This window comes from Diospyros lotus, chromosome 9 (assembly GCF_014633365.1).
Source record: "Diospyros lotus cultivar Yz01 chromosome 9, ASM1463336v1, whole genome shotgun sequence".
Lineage (NCBI taxonomy): Eukaryota > Viridiplantae > Streptophyta > Magnoliopsida > Ericales > Ebenaceae > Diospyros > Diospyros lotus.
This window is the reverse complement of record NC_068346.1, coordinates 8,482,693-8,502,302: the sequence shown is the minus strand read 5'-3', so window position 1 is coordinate 8,502,302 and position 19,610 is coordinate 8,482,693. Positions and strand designations below refer to the sequence as shown.

At 36.7% G+C, this 19,610-nt stretch overlaps 1 protein-coding gene across 3 annotated transcripts in view; it reads right to left on the bottom strand.

The window, feature by feature from the left end:
* Window positions 1-19,397, bottom strand: part of LOC127809537 (pectinesterase-like) — a 141,705-nt gene extending 122,308 nt beyond the window's left edge. The window contains exons 1-2 of one of the 3 annotated variants that reach the window (XM_052348399.1): window positions 18,432-19,397; window positions 16,815-17,663 (exon numbers count right to left, since the gene is read on the bottom strand). In XM_052348399.1, the coding sequence (XP_052204359.1) occupies window positions 16,972-17,663; window positions 18,432-19,335 (1,596 nt within the window). In that variant the 5' untranslated portion in view covers window positions 19,336-19,397 and the 3' untranslated portion in view covers window positions 16,815-16,971. Of the gene's footprint in view, window positions 1-16,814; window positions 17,664-18,431 lie in introns of those variants that run through there. The other 2 variants (XM_052348401.1, XM_052348400.1) reach the window with 2 other exon arrangements.
* Between the last annotated feature and the right edge of the window lie 213 nt (window positions 19,398-19,610).

Sequence of the window (19,610 nt, the reverse complement as noted above, 5' to 3'; positions counted from 1 at the left end):
TTGTTGCATTCTTTGAAGCTAATAGCTTTCTTATATAAGGATGACTCACTGCTCCTTAATTTTATTCCTATAACTAATGTGCAGTAAACCAAATCTGAATAAGCATACCTTGCAGGAGGTCTTATAACCCTCCTAGTTCTATCACGGGCTAATTGGCAGTCACTGAGATTTTGAGGAGAGTTATGATGCTTCTCCTCAATCTCAGGGTCATCTTCTTGTTGCTCTTAATCATCATCATGATCAGAGGTATGATTCTCATTGGACATAGGCAAGGGAACTCCTTCTTGGTTAGGTTCTGATGAAGCATGAGCAACTGGAAGGTTGTTACTTCTTGTAGGTTGCTCCACCTCAATTTGACAGCCTCCTAATATGACACAATCATCTGGATTTTTCAAAGTGTTGGTTTTTTCTGTATTTAGATATTTACAAGAGAAAGTGGCTTCATTGAATATGACATATCTACTGATAAGTATTTTAACTCTACCTGATTGACTCTCCCATAGTCTATAGCCTTTGGTCCCTTCTTGGTAAGCAAGAAACACACACTTTGTGGACCTGGGTTCTAATTTTCCTTTAGATTTGTGAGCATAAGCTTCACAACCAAACATTCTTAGGTAATTTAGATTTAATTTCCTATCAGTCCATTTTTCTTCATGGCATTTAAAATTTAATGTTGTTGAAGGGCTTCTATTTACTAGGTGAGCATCAGTTAAGAAAGCATATCCCCAAAAGGACTTAGGCATATTAGAGGTGAATAAAAGGCACCTAACTTTTTCAAGTAGGGTTCGATTCCTTCTTTCAGCTACCCCATTTTGTTGGGGTGTATTCCTAACTGTTTTGTGCCTAAGTATACCCTGAGTATTACAGAATTCATCAAATTTTCTACTACAGAACTCTAGACCATTGTTTGTTCCTAGCATTTTAATTTTCCTATCAACTTGATTTTCTACTATGGTCTTCCAAGTTTTGAATTTTTCTAAAGTCGGATCTTTAGTTTAGTAAAAGTACCCAGACCTTCCTAGTAAGTCTTCTACAATGATAGGAAATATTTGTTATCATCTGTGAAAGCTCAGTTTGTGTTGTTTGTTTAGAACACATGGCTCACAGAAATCAAGGGACCCTACAGGTACTGATCTAAGATAGCCTTGGTTTGACAGTGCCTGTAGACCTTCCAGGCTCATATGATCATGCCTCAAGTGCCATAGTTTTGTCTTATCAGTATTAATAATGCAGGCATAATGCATGTTAACAAAGGGATGATAAGAGCCATTCAAAACATATATAACCATTTTTTTTTAGCACCAGTTAGGATTAAATCATTTCCTTTAAATACATGCATAAAACTATTTTTTGCTTTATAAGAAAATCCCAACTCATCTAAGGTACCAAGTGAGATCAAGTTTCTTTTCAAACCAGATACATATCTTACATCAGTAAGAGTTCTTGTTTTATTATCATGCAATTTGAGTGATATGTCATCAATACCTTAAACACTACAAGAATGATTGTTACCCATATAAATAGTTTCAGTTTCTCTGTTATTAAAATTTTGAAACCAATCAATGTTAGGACACATATGAAATAAACAACCAGAGTCTATAATCCATTCATTGTCAATAGAGAAATTAGACACAGTAAGTACTTTAGCTAAACAATTTGAGTTATTAGCAGTTATGGTCACATTTCCCTCTTGTTTTTGTTTTCTGATAAAATCATAGCAATATTTTTTAATATGTCCTTCCTTTCCACAATGATAACATTTCCATTTTTGTTTTCCTTTCTTTTCTTTCTTTTTACCCTTTAGCCCTAACCCACTAGATTGATCAGTATTCCCAATGTTATGCCTTTTATCATTTCTACTCTTAACAAACAAATTATTGCCCAATTTCTTAGATGTGCTTAATTCCAATTCTCTAGCCTTAATGCCAGAAATTACAAGATCCAAACTAGGTACAATACCAGTATATCATAAAGCATGCTTAACAACATCATAATCACCAGGTAAAGAATTCAACAGAATCATAGTTTCACTAGTGTCACCTAATGCTAGATCAGTACCTCTTAATAACAATGCAAGTTTAGTAAATTCATCTATGTTTTCATCCATCGTCTTAGAGGTATTCATCTTCTTAAAATTAAACAGTATGCCTTTCAAATAAACTAAATTAGGTGCAGCCATAACAGAAAATAGAGAATCAAATTTATTCCAAAGGTTAAAAGGGTTAGTCATACTGTAAGACCCCGTTTTGGCATAAAGCTGCCACGTCATTTAAGTGAGATTAAAATACCGAAAATGGGTATAATAGTGAAAATAAGTTGTCGAATCAATAAGAGAGTACCCCGAAGCTTAGGTATCAAAGGAAAATAATATAGCATTAGTGAGCAATTCGAGAAGTGATTTTTAGCATCGAAAAAATTAGATCGGGAATAGTTTTCGGTACAGTTTTGGATCGGGCCGAAAAAACTGAATTATCGGTGAGGGACTTCCAAAATGTTAATAGAGCCCTTTTGAGACCTTAATTTTGTAAGTAGAACAACCCTTGAGAGATTTTGGGTTGAATCGGGAGAGTTTACAGTCAAAACGAAAATTCGGGTCTAAGTGTAATTTCTTAAAATTGCCCGAGAGAGGTCAAAAGGATGATTTTTCTAATGCCTTGGGGATGAAATGAAGATCTGGGATCTTGAGGGTCCTAATAGAAATGATAGAAAGTTCAAGGGTTGATGAAAAGAGCCAAAATGCAATATGTCAGAATTTGAGGGGCAATAGTGCAATAAGCTGAAAGAAGAAGCTACCATGGCCGACCATCGCTGTCTGTCGGTCGCCGATCGAGGCCATCCGACCATTGGGATCTCAAGATCCTGGGTTGGGGAAGCTTAAGGATTGAGCAAGGACTGTCGGCGTGCATCGAGGTGGCCGAAAAATCAAAAAATTTAACCGTGTTGGTCGGTAATGCTATGGCTTGTAAATGGCATTTTGAGGACTTTTTTTGGTGTTTTTGGGTCACCCAAGGGATGGGTTAGGTGCTTGAGACATTGGGTCAAGCACCCATACCCGATTGGAGGGCCAAATTTGGCTATAAATAGGAGCTCGTTTGGCCGAGGGTTTTGGCATTTTTGAGCTTCAAATCGGGGGTGCTAATGAACGAATTGAGGGATGAGACCATAGGGATTTTGTTGCCCATGATCTGAGGAAGGATTCTGTAGATTTTGAAGTATTTTGGAGATCGTTTGAAGATGGTTCGGGCTTGGCCGGAAAGTCGCACGCGATGGCTAGAAGCGGTTTGATTCTTACCAATTTGGGGCATCGTCGGTGGTTGTTTCTGGCACCAAAGGGTACCTTTGTGATCGACTTGAAGAGGGCTGTCGATTGGTGTGGTCGGGGAAGGATTCAGATGACAGCGGGCGAGCAACTCGCATGAGAAGAAAACGCACGTGTGTCACATGCGCGGCCGCCACGCGCAGTTCATGCGCCAGGTGCGTGCCATTGAGGTAATTTTGATTTTTTTTTAAATTCCTAGAAAAATGTTTTAGGAATTATCATGTGAAAATATTTGGTGAAAAAGGTTTGTAAATATTTATTTTGGATTATTAGTGAGGAAGAATGGGAGAAAAAATAGGAAAATGTGAGGAAATTAAGGAGAAAACTAAATATGATGATTAGGGTGCCTTGTGGCTTGAGGTGAAGTGACTTGTGCAAAGTTTGAGGTTGGCACGCAAATCGAGGTAATGCACGCTTTTTTGAGAAAATTTGAGTTGCGTCTAAAGATGAGTGGTTCTACCGAAAAAATTGATTTTGTTGCATGTGAATGGTTTACTGTGAGTGGTTCTACTGGAAAAATTGATTTTGTTGCATGTAAATGGTTTACTATGAGTGTTCTAACCTAAAACCTAGTTTTGTGAGGGTTCTTACCCTAAACTTGATTTGATTACCTGCAAAGGTTTTGTTGCATGTGAACGGTTTTAACCTATAAAGGTTGTTTTCATGAGGGCGGTTTGTCCCTAAATGTTTTATGAATGTGCATTGAATTTTGTGCGATAAATTATGTACATGAAATGATGTTTAAATGATGCATAGTTGATGATATTGGTATTGCATGTTTGTGTGATGTCCATGTGGGATGTGTGTTGTCAACCTATGTGAGGTACTTGAGTGATAGCACTAGGGAAGCATACCAAGGGAAAACACCCATTGTGATGGGGGCTGAGACTGGACTTCACCCTTGCAAGTCGACAAGTGGCGGGGCTGCGAGTGGACACCACCCTGGACTGGCTCAAAGTGGTAGGGCTGCGAGTGGACACCAGCCCGGGACCATTGAGCGGTAGTATTGTTCCCGAGGTAGACGTGGATTCCAAAGGATAGTGTTGATCATCTTGTGGCTAGGGTTGTGTTGGGATCTAGGTGCTTTTGAGTGTGAGCGTAATGTCTAGACATGATATGGGGGTGATACCTGGGTTCATGTGTTGAGGTTGTCCCTCTTAAGCAGGATTGTGTTATGCCAATGTGTCGATGTGGTTGTGTTGCCTTCAGAGAGATTGCATTTTTCCCAGTTAGGGTTAAGTGCTATATGGGTTTCTCTTGGGTTGAGGTATGTCGAAACATGTCAATTTTATTCATGTTGCATACATTCATGTAAATGTTTTTGAACTCTCGCTTAGATGATGTCATTCATCATCTAATTTGGACTATGTCCCTGGAATATTCAAACGTTCCAGGTGAAGGTAGCGATGCTAAAGGAAAGGGAGTTATCAAGATGTAGCAATTGATATATTTCATTTGTAATCATTAGAATATATTTTGTCTATACTCGAGGTATTAGTAGTTGTTGTGAGAGATAAGACTCAATGTATTTTGTTTTGAAATGTCTTGTCAAATAATTTCTACGCTATGAATAAAGTGAATTCGGTTATGTATTTTCGAGATTTCGATTCTGCTTCCGCTAATGTGATGATGTTGCTAGTCTTAGCTTATTCTTAAGTTAATATGCTGAGATGGTGGATCGGGATTGTTGTGATTTTGATTTACGTTGAGTATATGTTGAGGAAAAAAAAATGTATCCCCAAAATTCCATATTAACACCCGCTTCGGGAAAGTAGGGCCTTTCACATATTGTCTACCTTTCGAATTACACTATCACCCAAATGGAGGAATATCAGATTAAAAGCCTCATCTTTGATCTCATTTGTCCTAGCAAGTTGATCTGCGAACCATTTTCGATCATCTGATTCAAGTGCTATCAACACCTTATGATGAGAGAGAAATACTCTCATTTTCTTTTTCCAACTTTCGAAATCACCTTTGCCATCAAACGTTTTGATTTCAAATCGAGTAGAGGCCATCTTCGCCTTGCACGAAAGTAACCTAAGAGACTTTAAACTCTAATTGAGACACACACAACAAAAACTTGTTGACAAAGACTCTTAAAAAACCCTAGACACACAAATAGACAAAACCCTAGATTTGAATCGATCAGTTTCAAATTAGACATTATAACCTGAAGAGACAATCTTAATAACCGTGCTCTAATACCACTGTTACGAATAGATGAAGACTCTAGGGAAAAACCATAACAAGTTCAATCACATAAAATTTACCTTCATGGCTGGAAGCTTATATAAACATACTCGAAATATAAACATAAACTGAAAGAATAAAGGAAAGAGAAGAGGCCAAGGATTTATTGTGGTTTACCCCAAAATTAAAGCTACATCCACATTGAGCTCTAGTGAGAAGAGCTCACTGCACTATATGATAAACGAAGATTACACCCACACAAATAACTCACAAACACTCTATGTACATCATTGGTAAATTATAATCTGATCTTTCTGAAGTTAACAAGTATGCTTTTCTTGGTACTTTCAAGATAGTTATTGTGAAATACTTACTTTGGCATTTCATATCGAGATGCTTCATAACCTTAAAGTTATTCAATGTGTTGTACCTATAGACATCCATGATCAAGCATCTCTGATTTATCTCCTATCTAATCAATTTCCTAGTTTTCCTCAAGGATGGAATAAATGCTGTTATGAAATTTGGAAGGCTAAGAAGCATAGTGCATAAAGCCTTGTTTGTGCTATCATTTTCCTCTTTCCCTGTTTGTATCCTTATCTCCTTTCTTCTTGGATTTTCTTAGCCTCCTGTATTTGCCTTTCTTCTAATTTATTTTTTCTTTCTTCTCACTGCTAGATGCCTCAAAATTTTAAGTAAGCAAGATTTAAACAAATATCAGACCATAAATTTTAGTTGTGTGGGCATGTGGCCCTTAACTTTGCTCAACAATTATGTTTGTGGAAATCTTAAAAGATTTGACAAATAAAGGCCTTGTAAAAGAATTTTGATATGATATCTTCCTGGTTATGCTAATTATCCAATACGAGAGGTTCTGGTGTTAGTAAAATAGAGAAAAGAACTATATTGCAATAGAATATTGAGAGGCAAGATCAATAAAAAAAGTTCATTAAATCAACTACGTCCAATACACCAAGCCTTAAATAATGCTAATAGAGCAACAATAAATGCTAAAAAACAGGATCACAAACCCATTACCAAGTTTAGTGCCAAATGTAACTGACCACTAACTTAATGACACTAACAAATAAACACCTGCTCCTAAAAAATAGCAACTAAAATTTTGAATCATTCATTCAACACTCCCATTTGATTCAAAATTACATACTCTCAATTGAGACTTGAAAAATTGATGCTTGGCATGGGGAAGAGACTTTGTAAAGATATCAGCTGCTTGCTCATTTGTACCACAAAATTTCAGCACTATTTTTCCATCAGTTACCAACTTCCGGATGAAATGATGTTGCACGTCGATGTGCTTTGTTCTACCATGAAAAACAGGATTCCTTGCCATTGCAATTGCAGACCTGTTATCACAGAGTATCTCTGTAGCTTCATTTTGTTCATAATTAAAATCAACAAGAAGTTTCCTAAGCCATAAAACTTGCCAAGCTACTGAAGTTGCTGCTGTATATTCTGCTTTGGAAGATGACAGAGCTATTATTTCTTGCTTCTTTGAACTCCATGTCACTGCTCCAGAACCAAAGCTAAAAAGGTTACGGATGTACTCTTTCGATCATCTAAACATCTTGCAAAATTGTTGTCAATGAAACCAAACAACTTGAAATTTGATACTTTGGAATACCAAACACCAAAAGCAACCATTCCAGCAACATAATGAAGGATCCTTTTTGCTGCACCAAAATGTTGCTTTGTAGGATTATACATGAATCTGGACACAACACTAACAGAGAAAGCGATGGCAAGTCTAGTGTGTGTTAAATAATTTAAACCTCCAACTAAACTTCTAAACAATCTTGGATTTGTCTTCTCAGTCCCATCTTCCAGCTGTAACTTCTCATTAATGTTCATTGGTGTGGCTGCCACCTCACAATTGCTCATATTGAACCTATTCAACAAGTCTGTAGCATATTTCTTTTGACACACAAAAATCCCTTCTTCACTTTACTACACCTCAAGACCCAAAAAATATTGTAGTAACCCCAAATATGTCATCTCAAACTTTCTCATCATGCTAGACTTAAAATCAGCAATTAAAGACTCTAAGGAACCCATGTAAATCATATCATCCACATAAAGACAAACCACCAAAAAAATCCCTATTACTTTGTCGCTTCAAGTAAAGAGTGGGCTCATTTTCACTTCTTGTGAATCCGCTATCTTGAAAGAAAGCATCAATTTTACTATACCACGCACGCGGAGCTTGCTTTAACCCGTAAAGAGCTTTTCTTAACCTGTAAACTTTGTTTTCGCTACCATTGATAACAAAGCCCTCAGGTTGTGAGACATAAACCTCCTCTTTCAAGTCACCCTTCAAAAAGGTGGATTTCACATCAAATTGATACACAGGAATTTGCATTTGGGCATCCAAAGCTAACATGACTCTCACAGTTTCAAATCGAGTAACAGGAGAGAAAGTATCATCAAAATCTATACTTGGCAACTGTGAGTATCCTTTGGCCACGAGCCGAGCTTTCTTCTTTTGGATGCTTCCGTCAGCATTATACTTTGTTAAAAACACCCATTTGAGTCCTATAACATTTTTACCTTCAAGAATATCAACTAACTCCCATGTTGAATTTTTCTCATAGGCCTGCAACTCCTCTGTCATAGCGATTTGCCACTCTGATTTTTTTGCAGCTTCCTCAAAAGAAGTTGGATCAGTAACAAAAAAAGAAATGTCACAAGAATTATAAATTTCTATTAAAGATTTGAATTTTTTAGGTAGCGTTTCACTGTCGCTGGAGGAGCCGGACAATGGAGAATCTAAACTGGCTAGACTTATATTGTTGTTGTCACCAGGTGAGGAATGAGTTAAACTTGCAGGGGATGAACTTGCGGGTGATGCCAATTTTGATTGTTCAACATCAAAATTTGCAGGAACTTGATTGGCGATGCCTTCTTTGTTAACATTCCAGCTTAAACAAGCCTCCTCATTGAACACAACATTCCTGCTAATTATCACTTTGCCACTTATAGGATTATATAAGCGATATGCTTTGGATTGACTATAGCCAATGAAAATGCATTTTTCAGATTTTTCATCAAGTTTAGAACGAGAATTAACCAAAGCATATGCTACACAACCGAAGATTTTTAAGTGGCTTACCCAAGGCTTCTTACCCCTCTATGCTTCGTATGGTTTTTGATTGAGAACGACCCTCGTTGGAGAGATATTCAAGAGATACACTGCTACTGCTATTGCTTCTCCCCAAAACTGATTTGGAAGCCCCTTTGCCTTCATCATACTTCTAGCTATTTCCACCACCGTACGATTTTTCAGCTCTGCAACGCTATTTTGCTGTGGCATGTGAGGTGTTGTAAGTTCTCTACGTATGCCATGCTTATCACAAAAATCAGTGAAATCATTAGACAAGAATTCACTACCTCGATCAGTTCAAAGTGCTTTTATGCTGTTGCCACTTTGTTTCTCCACTAATGCCTTGAATTTCTTAAAATTCTCAAAGGTTTCTGACTTGAATTTCAAGAAATAAACCCAACTCATACGGCTATAATCATCCGTAAACAGAAAAAAATAACAACTGTCTCCAAGCGACTTAGTTTGCATAGGCCAACATAAATCAGCATGCACAAGTTCAAGACAATTTGAAGCCCTCTATGATTTTCCAACAGGAAATGATCTTTTACTCTGTTTCCCATAAACACACCCTTCACAAAAATCAAGTTCGCCAATTTTCGGCAAGCTAACAACCATTTCCTTCTGTCTTAAAAGTCTTAGACCATTCACATTCAAATTCCCAAAGCATAAATGCCATAATTTAGCCTCATTATTTCCCCTCACAACTAAGGCTTTGCTCACTATGTTTGAAACATCAAGAGGAAACATTTTGTTTTGTGTCATATAGACATTTGCAATGATCTGACCAGATTTTTTATCATTAACAACACATGAATCACCATCAAACACAACCTTATATCCACTAATCATCAATTGTCCAACACTCAACAAGTTATGGGCTAAATGAGGCACAAACTGCACATCATAAAGAAGTTTGACATTACCTTGTAAGGTTTTGATGGCAATTGTACCTTTCCCTTCTACTTGCATCTGCTTGTCGTCTCTGAGTCGAACTTCACCTTTTTATGACTCGTCAAGCTCTTTGAACAACGATTTTGTTCCTAACATATGGTTGGAACATCCACTGTCCAAAAACCATACTGTATTGCGATTTAGCATATCTTGAATAGGTAAATGAGCCATGAATAACTTGCTCTCCTCTTCAACGTTCTTTATAAAATTTGCTTGCTTCTGTTCTTCCCTCTGTTTGGTCCAATAGTCTGCTTCTTTATGCCCCATTTTGTTGCAATACCTGCATTGGATTGAGCTCTTGTATTGACGTGATTCACCAAATTGACCTCTACCTCTGCTGCCACGACGTCGTCCATGAAATCCACCTCTACCTTTGCCTTGACCTCCCAAATTTTTTGACTTTCCTTTGAAAGAAAACTCTCATTTTACCTAAAAAGCCTTCTCCTCAATCTTCTCAAATGATTTGCTAATCCTATCTTCATGAGCTAACAAAGAGCTCATCAATTCATCAAAGGAATAAGTGGACAAATCCTTTGACTCTTCAATTGCAGCAACGACATGATTAAATTTTGAGGTTAAACTCCTCAAAACTTTACGCACAACTGTCTCATTATTGATTTTTTCACCATAGCTCTTCATATGATTGACAATACTAGACACCCTTGATAAAAATTTTTGCACAGATTCTTTTTCTTGCATAGTCAATGTTTCAAAATTGCGACGAAGAGTTTGCAACTTCACAGTAATCACCTTTTTGTCTCCCATATACTCTTGCTTTAGAGTCTCCCATGCCTCATGAGAAGTAGTTGCTGCAGCAATTTTGGGAAATATTTCATCATCAAGAGCTTGTTGGATCATAAAAGAGCCTTGGAGTCCTTCTTGCGATTCTCTTGCAATTATTGATCGGGCTCGACTGGTTGCCTACGATTCTTTGGCGGCTGTTGAGCAGGCTTGACTGGTTGCCTGTCTTCAAACCCATTTTCTACCAAGTTCCATATCTCTTGAGATTGAAGAGAGTTTTCATCTTGAGACTCTAAAAATGATAATTTACCCCTTTGAAAATTGGAATAAGGGGTTGAGATGAAGCATTTGTGTCATTTGCTGCCATTGGTCTTCAAATCAAAATCACCTTTGATTCTTTTTATCTCACATGCTCTTTTTCCCTGCTTGTGGGAAAAAAAAAGGACCGAAACCTAGTTATAGCTCTGATATCACAAATGTTAGTAAAATTGAGAAAAGAACTATATTGCAATAGAATATTGAGAGACAAGATCAAAAACAAAGTTCATCAAATCAACTACGTCCAATACACCAAGCCTTAAATAATGCTAATAGAGCAACAGAAAATGCTAAAAAACAGGATCACAAACCCATGACCGGTTTAGTGCCAAATGTAACTGACCACTAACTTAATGACACTAACAAATAAACACCTGCTCCTAAAAAAAAAACAACTAAAAGTTTGAATCATTCATTCAACATCTGGGTCCTTCTGTAAGTTTGGTCTTGCCTAGCAGTCTGCCAAGGATTTTGCTGGTAAACAGTAGCTGAATTAAACAAGGAGATGATTTGGATTCCAAATCATTGCGATGTCATAATATATATTTTCATAAAAAGCAAGGGCGGATCCAAAAATCTATGTAAAGGGAGGCTAATTTTTTTTTTTTTTTTTTTTTTGAGATATGAAATTACACATCACAAATTTTGGGATGGGTTGGAATTTTTTTTGACTGAATTATTAGTAAAATTTATTTTTTTTACATTAAAAAATTAATTTTTATATTAAAAACATATTTTTTTAATATTAAAAAATAATTTTAATACTAAAAAAATATTTTTAATTGTGAGCTCTCACGCATGCATCCGCCCCTAAATTATTAAAAAGAATGCAAGGAGTATCTTTTGGAGCTATCTTTGGATTTTCCCTTTTCCCTCTCCCATTCCTAATTTTGTTGATGAACCTCTCAATAATAGCCCAGTTTTTCGTGCAATATTTATTGCCCTTTTGAGTTTCCCTCGCCCTAGGTCTTATCCTTACTGGACGTGATCAACTGCTTCTTCACCATTCAATAATTGAAGCTGAACTGCTGATCTTTTGCATGTTGCATATCCTAAATATTCCTATTAAATGTTAATGCACCTGAAAAATAATATTGAAGGTGTATTTTTTTTGTAGTCTGAGGTTCAAGGTCATTTCTGGAGAACGATTCTAATGTGTGATTTTGATGAGCTCATGTTGTTTACTTATGCAGGACCATAAAAGGGATACGCTCAGATGTGTCCAATGCGATCAATGCTGATGAGTTTGAATACAAAGACCCTGTAGATGGATTGTAAACCCTTACTTCTGGGAGAAGGAGCAACCATTTGTCTTTACATCGAACAATACGAGAAGGATCCATCAAAAACTGGGAGAGATTCGCAAGAAGCACTTGCTCCTCTTGTGAGATACAATCTAGCAAAATCCTGGCAAATTTGTTACCGCATATTTTCAGATACTTTGTTACTAGCTGGGGTGCATTTGGTTATAGATGGAGGTTGCTCTCAAGCTATCTAAGATGCAGGAATTCATTGGCGGATCTGCCCCGACGATTATTACATAGATTAGTTCATACTACTACAAAGAGCATCAGGCTGTTTTCCACATTCCAAGAACTATTACCATACTAAGGCTGCCCTATATAATGCGCTTTTTAAGGTTTCCGCCATGTTGGTGTTGTGGCGTTGCCTTGACTCCATAATAATAGACAGGCTACTCGGCTAGACTCTTTGGTAAGCAAATTTTGTTCAGACTAATTTGAATGTGATTCTTGTTAGAATTTTTCTATTATGTATGCAATATTAATTGAATCTTATTTTAAAAAAAAAATTAATTGGGCTATAACTTAATAATGCCTGGAGGCCCAAGTGAATTATATGTGATCATAGTTGGACATTGAACTTGGTGCACCTTAATGGGCTTAGGTCTATTTATATATATATATGATTTGTGGAATAAGTGTAGGTCCAATAGGGTTTTGTGATAGGTAAAACCCTATTGGCTCTATATATATATATGGCTAGGTCCCCTCTTATCTCTAATCAATCTATTACACTATTTTCTTTCCATTAAGAAAATGTTAAGGCATAATAGTAGATAAGAAGAGGAAGATCTAGTCTGGTACAGTGCATTTGTACTTGCCATTGCAATCAAGATCTTCATCGCTGTTATGGATCATAGAGGTATTCTTTTTCTTTATTAATATTAGTGTTTTATATGATATGTGTATTTAATATATATACTGCGAAATATTTATATCTAACATGTGGTATCAAAGTCAACATATATTCATATACAACCTGATTGCACATACTCTTCAGTTTTCAATACATATACTATAAAATTTTTTTGTGCAATCTCCATATGCTGTAAACTTTATGAATGCTTATTTATATATATATATATGTATATATATATACAAGATATACATTATATATCTGCCATTCCCTTTCTTCTCTAAGCTTTCTGCAACTAAACATGTATATATACATTATATATCTGCCATTCCCTTTCTTCTCTAAGCTTTCTGCAACTAAACAATACATATATATATATATTCTACAATTTGTTCGCTATTACGGATTTAAGAGAGAGAGATTATACAGCTGGGTCGATGGCGATGAACAAAAAAGGGAGAAGGCGGTGGCAGCGACGGCCGTGGCATCTCACGTCGTCGCCGATGGCGAGCGTCGTAGGTCATTGGTTTCGTCGTGTTCGTTGGGTTCGCCATGACCAATCAATTCAACCTTTCTCCCTCTCGCCGTCCGTCGATTAATGCCATGGTCGACCGAATGAGTTGTTTTTCTCAGCCATGGTGTTGGTTAGCAGTGGGCCGATTGAAGATGAGGATGGCGGCAATGGCGGCGACGCACAGAAAAGGTATGAAGGCGGCGGTGGGTTTGAGAAGAAACCCTAGAAGGAAGAAGATGGGATTTTTAAATGGGGATGGGCTATAATTCGGGTCGGATCTAGGCCGTCTGACCCGATCCGTTGAGATTCATTAGAGGATCTGTTGTAGCAGATCCAAAGTTTTTTTTTATTATTGGGCCTGGGCCTGGGCTTAGGCAATGCTTTATCAAGTGGGTTAATTTTATTACTTGGGCCTATCTTGTTATGGGTTTTAATTTTATTATTTTGGCCAATTTTATTAACTTAGCCCATATGTTTATTGGGATATATATATTCTTTATTAATGTGCTTTATTCATTTAATTATTTAAATTATATTTTTTGGTCTTAAATTAAAATTTTATTTTGAGCCTAAAAATTAATAATTAAATGATAAATCCATTACTCAAAAAAAAAAAAAGGAAAATTTAAGTTAATTGATTTCACTTAATTATTTTGGAATATTTGTTGTCTGAATTGAGGTGCATAATTTTATGCCCAAATGTGTTAATTGTGTATTTTAATTTAGATGACATGATGTAAATGTGAAAATACATTGTGACTTGAAACTTTTATCCAAAGGAGATTGTTTTTAAGTTATTTGTTTTTTTCATATTGAGAATTTAACTTGTATATTATATTTTCTGTCCAAAGGTGATTTTATAATGTGCATTTTAGATTCTTGTGAGAATAATGCCATAAAGGTTTAAGGCTAATTCTTGTTTATCCTTTGTCTTTGATTTACTTAATTGAAAATTTAAGTTGTATATTATATTTTTTGCCCAAAGATGATTTTATAATGTGCATCTTAAGTTTTTGTAAGAATAATGCCATAAAGGTGTTTGGGTTTATTCTTGTTTATCTTTTGCCTACATTTAATTGCGATATATTTTTTTTATATACAACCCCTTGCACTTTCAATGTCGATAATCAAACTTTGACTAGTGAGACTTTGACTGGAACCAATTTTAAGAGATGGAAAGAAGATATTGAAATTCAACTGGGTTTGATGGATCTTGACATAGCCTTACATGAGAATGAGCCTCCTAAGCCAACTACGAGGAGTTCCATTGAAAAGAAAGCTAGGTATGAAAAATGAGGAAGGACGAATCGTTTAAGTTTGATGATAACGAAAAGGTTTATTTTCCATACTCTCATTGGTGCCATATCTAAGACAGAAAATACTAAGAAATTCTTTGATAATATAGCTGAAAAAGCAAATGTTAGAGAACTTATGGATAGATTGATAGGAATGAAGTATAATGGGGTGGGTGGTGTTAGAGAATATATTATGAAAATAATTGCTATAACTACTAGACTGGGCGAGCTTGAAATTTCCATTATTGAGTCCTTCCTTGTACATATACATAAATATAAGAATGCCTTTATTTATGAGCTTGGCTCATTTGATGAAGTCAACTGATCATAACCAAACAATATGCACACATACCTATATATACAAATGTGTATCATCTATATATGGGTAATGCATGTACATGTACATAAATATAAGTACACGGAGTGTGTATACACACATATATATCTAACTAAAATTTGGAAAATATTTCATTATATATGCCAACTAGTGAAATTATTCTTTTGGAAAGTGTTTTACGTGCAAATGAAAAACTAAAAAATAAGATAAAAATAATTGTGTAAAAAATACTTTCAAATGTAAACTATTTTTCAATATTAAATATTTTAAACGAATAGTAATCTAAGCTAATTCCTTGTAAAATATAAGTTGTAAAATTATGGTAACGATTGGTTTTGAATGAATAGGATAAAAAAATTAAGAATCAAATGACTTTCATTTCAGTATAGTGTTTGGTATAAGACAGAATTGGAATGATTATTTTATTATTATAGATGGCACACATTTATTTTTTATGAAATGAAATGATAAAATGTAATATGTTAACAAAAATATTCTTCTTCATTATAAAAATTAATAATCTTATCAATATATATAATATTTAATTTCAAAAAAATATATAATCTTATCATTAAAAGTATTTTTAAAAAAATTAATGTTAATTACTATTTGAAGGGTAATAATTAAGCGTTACTAAGTATATTTTATTTTTGAATAAAGTATATTTATTATATTTTATTTAACATTTATACCACCATTAACAAAACTCTTAAAAATGATTAATCAATCTAGTTAGAATAATAGATTCATATGACATATATAGGTGGCATTCTGAAGCCATGGACACTGGACTCTCTATAATTATAAAAAATATTTTAATGAACAAAGTGAATATCTATTAAAAATATATAATCCTATCCGTATGTATTTCCTTTGGATCATGCTATTTGTACAGAAGCTTATTTACAGGTGGGTTTACAGACAAGGTAAAAAGATTATTTTGTCCCCCTCTCTTTTATCTGTCTTTTATCTGAATGACCATTTTACCATTTTCTATCATTTCTCCCCCTCTTCCTCTCCTCTCTCTCTCTTCTCCTCCTCCTTCAGCACCGCCTGCTGACGCCCACCGCTGCCTCGCCTGGCTGATGGCCGCCGCTTCCTCTTGCCTCTCGCCTGGCCGACCATCACCTCGCCATATTGCTGTATTTGGGGTAGCATCTCAATCCAACCTGTATATGTAGATGATCTATCTCTATGTCTGTGAGAGAGAAGAACAAGAAGACTTTGTCCTCTGTCAGGTTGGATGGAATACATGAATTGAATTCTAATAAAAACCAAACATTTTTAATGGATTAATACATTCAAAAGCAAAAAGGTAGGATGAAAAGTATGGATCGATTACATGGCAAAGAAACCCAACAGGAAAAATTCAACTATTCACAGTTGATGCTACCAGAAAAGAATGGTATGAAAACCCCAATAATTGATACAAATGTGAAAGAACAGGGAAAGAGAGACATTGTGGAGAATCATCAAAAAATGAACATCTGATTCATTATGAATAAATGAACTCTGGAAGACAATTAAAGCAGCAAATAAGATACCCAGAATGATAAACAAACAATGAAGAATGTCTCTTTCAATCTGCAAATGAAGCAAATGAATCAATGAATTAAATCTGTTGTTCATCTGCATTGCTGGTGTGAGGCAGTGGGGGCGTCGGGCGGCGAGGCAGAGGCAGAGGAAAGGGGAGAAAGAAAGAAAGAAAGAAAGAGAGAGAGAGAGAGAGAGAGAGAGGGGGGGGGGGAAGAGGAGAAGAGAAGAGAAATCGCCAATTTCTCATGATAAATTCTCAATTTATCGCGAGAATATTATTCTGTAACTCTACCTGTAAAACTACTTCTGTACAAATAGCATTATCCATTTCGTTTTCAATACAACATGCTTTGCTTTGCAATGCTTTCGGTACATTATTATTCAAACTAGCGGATAAAAATAAAAATAAAAATAAATAATCAATAACACAAACAAACCCACCCCAATTAATACAACAACCAATTATATATGTTGCATATATCATCACCATCACAGGCCAGCCGTGAACGGCACTCCCGTCGCCGGAATCCACGAATTCCCGGCCAGAAAATTCCCGACCGTGAACTTTGACGCCTCCGCCGCGCTTGTTATAACATGGTACCCAGCCCACCGCACCCTGCCAGAAGTACTTGCCCCGGCGCCGGTGTTCATATACTCGCCATAATATAACGTACTCAAAGCGAAGTTTCCACTCCACGGGAGCCAACCCGCCGGATCAATCAAGCTGCCAAGAGAACACTTCATGAAAACTGTTCTTGAATACTGCTGCCATGGCCGACCCAGATAGCTCTGGAACGAAGCCACGACGGGAGTCAAGTCCGACGCAGCGGTGACGATGGAGTTATGGACAATGATCCCGGTGTTCTGGTTTGGGTCGGTTCTCGACTGAGCCGTGACAGTGTTCTTCTGGTTGCTCATCGGTTTTCTTACGTAGATGTTGCAGTTTTGGAAAACGGTGGCGGCGTTGCCGAAGATGAAGTCGACGGTGCCGTAGACATCGCAGTTGCGGTAGAATTGGCGCTGAGAGTATACGTAGAGGGTGTCTTGGTAGCCCTTGAAGCTGCAGCTGTAGAAAACGGAGAGGTCTGAGCCGGAGCGGAGCGCCACCGCCTGGTGCTTTTGAGGGCCGGCAGTGTTCTGGAATGTCATGTCGCGAGCGATGAAGCCGTCGCCGGATACAGCTGAGATGAAGATGAAAGTAAATATATCATATCATTATTTTTTCTTAGTAAAATGAGTAATGATAAACTTAAAGGTCTGAAATTCAAATATCTTGAATCTCAGTTGCTCTTCATTATAAGGTTCTTTAATTTATACCAAAAGAATAATCAGAATATGTAATGTGTTATTTTATATATATTTATTTATGAAGAAATAAAAATATATTATGTGGATGTATGTATATATATATGCGTAATAAAAGTATTGTTGCTATATATGTTGATTATATAAGAAAATTATAATAAAAGAAAGAACATAAATTTTGTCAAAGTAATAATAATATTAATTAATAATCCTAATTAAGGTGACAAATGGGATGGTGTAGTTTTGAGGGGCATGCAGGCAAGCTGTCTCCTTAAGGGAAGCCTAGATACCACAATATCAACGTCAGAGTAAGGGTTTGACAAGCAAGTGTGTTGTTGACTTTGTCATAAAGCAACAACACACCCCAAAATAAAAATTACTTAACATATATTGATATAGATATAGATATATGTCATTTTACTAGTAAAACTAAAGGTGATAAAATGCATATATTGATATATGCATGTCAATTACTTGACTGAGTAATTGGCATATATAGATATATGTATTAGCATATATAATTAAGTTTAGGATAATGATATATATAAACAAGATAGTTATATACATATAATATTTATAACGTAAGTCTCAGCAAATATATATATGTATATATATAAACTTAACCGCTTTTCATTCAAGCTTACCAAAAGTTGCTGATTGGAAAGTGGTGGAGCCATCTTGAACGTTCCTATTTCCGGTGACAACAGTGGCATCGATCCCATCTCCGATGAACATCAAATTCTTCATCGACTTCTTAATCTCAACATTCTCACTATACACGCCCGCTTTCACGTGTATAACAAATCGGCTAGACCCACTTCGCTTAGCCGCCGCCGCCACGGCCTCGGTGATGGTCCTGTAATTGCCCGAGCCATCTTTAGCCACCACCAAGTCTGCTTTCACAGCCGAACCAGTCGACTGGAGCAGATTCCTGTCGCCAGCTGAAACCCATGCCGGGAAGCCGTCACCCAACAGCCGCCGGCCCCGAATCTGTTTATCGGAAACTTGCGCGGTGGATGAAGCCGCAACCACCTTGTTTATGGCCAGTGAATTGCTGAGGAGCTTTGAGAAGTCGCCCGACATGGTAGGGAAGGATTGTAAAAGAGAAGACAAGTTGAAATCATTGAACCCATTTTGGCATGTTTGGTGGTTGGTTATAGCCGCGCTGAGCCACGTCTGGGAGCTGGCTGGATCGGTGGAGCCGATGGATTGGTCCATGAGGCTAATCATGTCCTCATAGAGCTCCAAGCAATCAGCCCAAGCCGACTTGGCTCGCTGGTCGAACGAGCTCAAGTCCATCTCTTTGACAAGGCTGTGAGCTAGCTGTGCTTGGTTTAAGGTTGCCCCAAGGGCTGATTCTCGAACCCTAAACGCGGTTTCATCAACGGTTCCTAGAGTATGAGCATCGAGAAAAGAGTTGCAGACCTCTGGGTACGGTGTTTGGTTGCATATTGATGATTTGGTGGCGCAATGCACCCCGTCAAATGGCAATATCAAAACATGAATGCCCAGAAAGGCTAAGAAAATGGTACTAACTAACGTATCCATGATGGGAAAGTGAAAGTGTGAAACCCTTTGCAGTTTGATGAATAGATGGTGAAGGATCTCTAGATGATTTTGGTGACATAAAATGAGGAGTTTGAGTGCCCTTTTATAGGCCACAAAAAACTTGGCTTCGATGGGAATTTTGAACTGTACCGGATGGCCTACTAGAAGATTTTTCAAGGAGTTTAGGTCAGCGAAAATGCCATGGGCCATGCATTTAACCTACAATGCGTACGTGCGTACGTGGGAACAAAAAAATTTAAAAAAAAAGAAGGTTT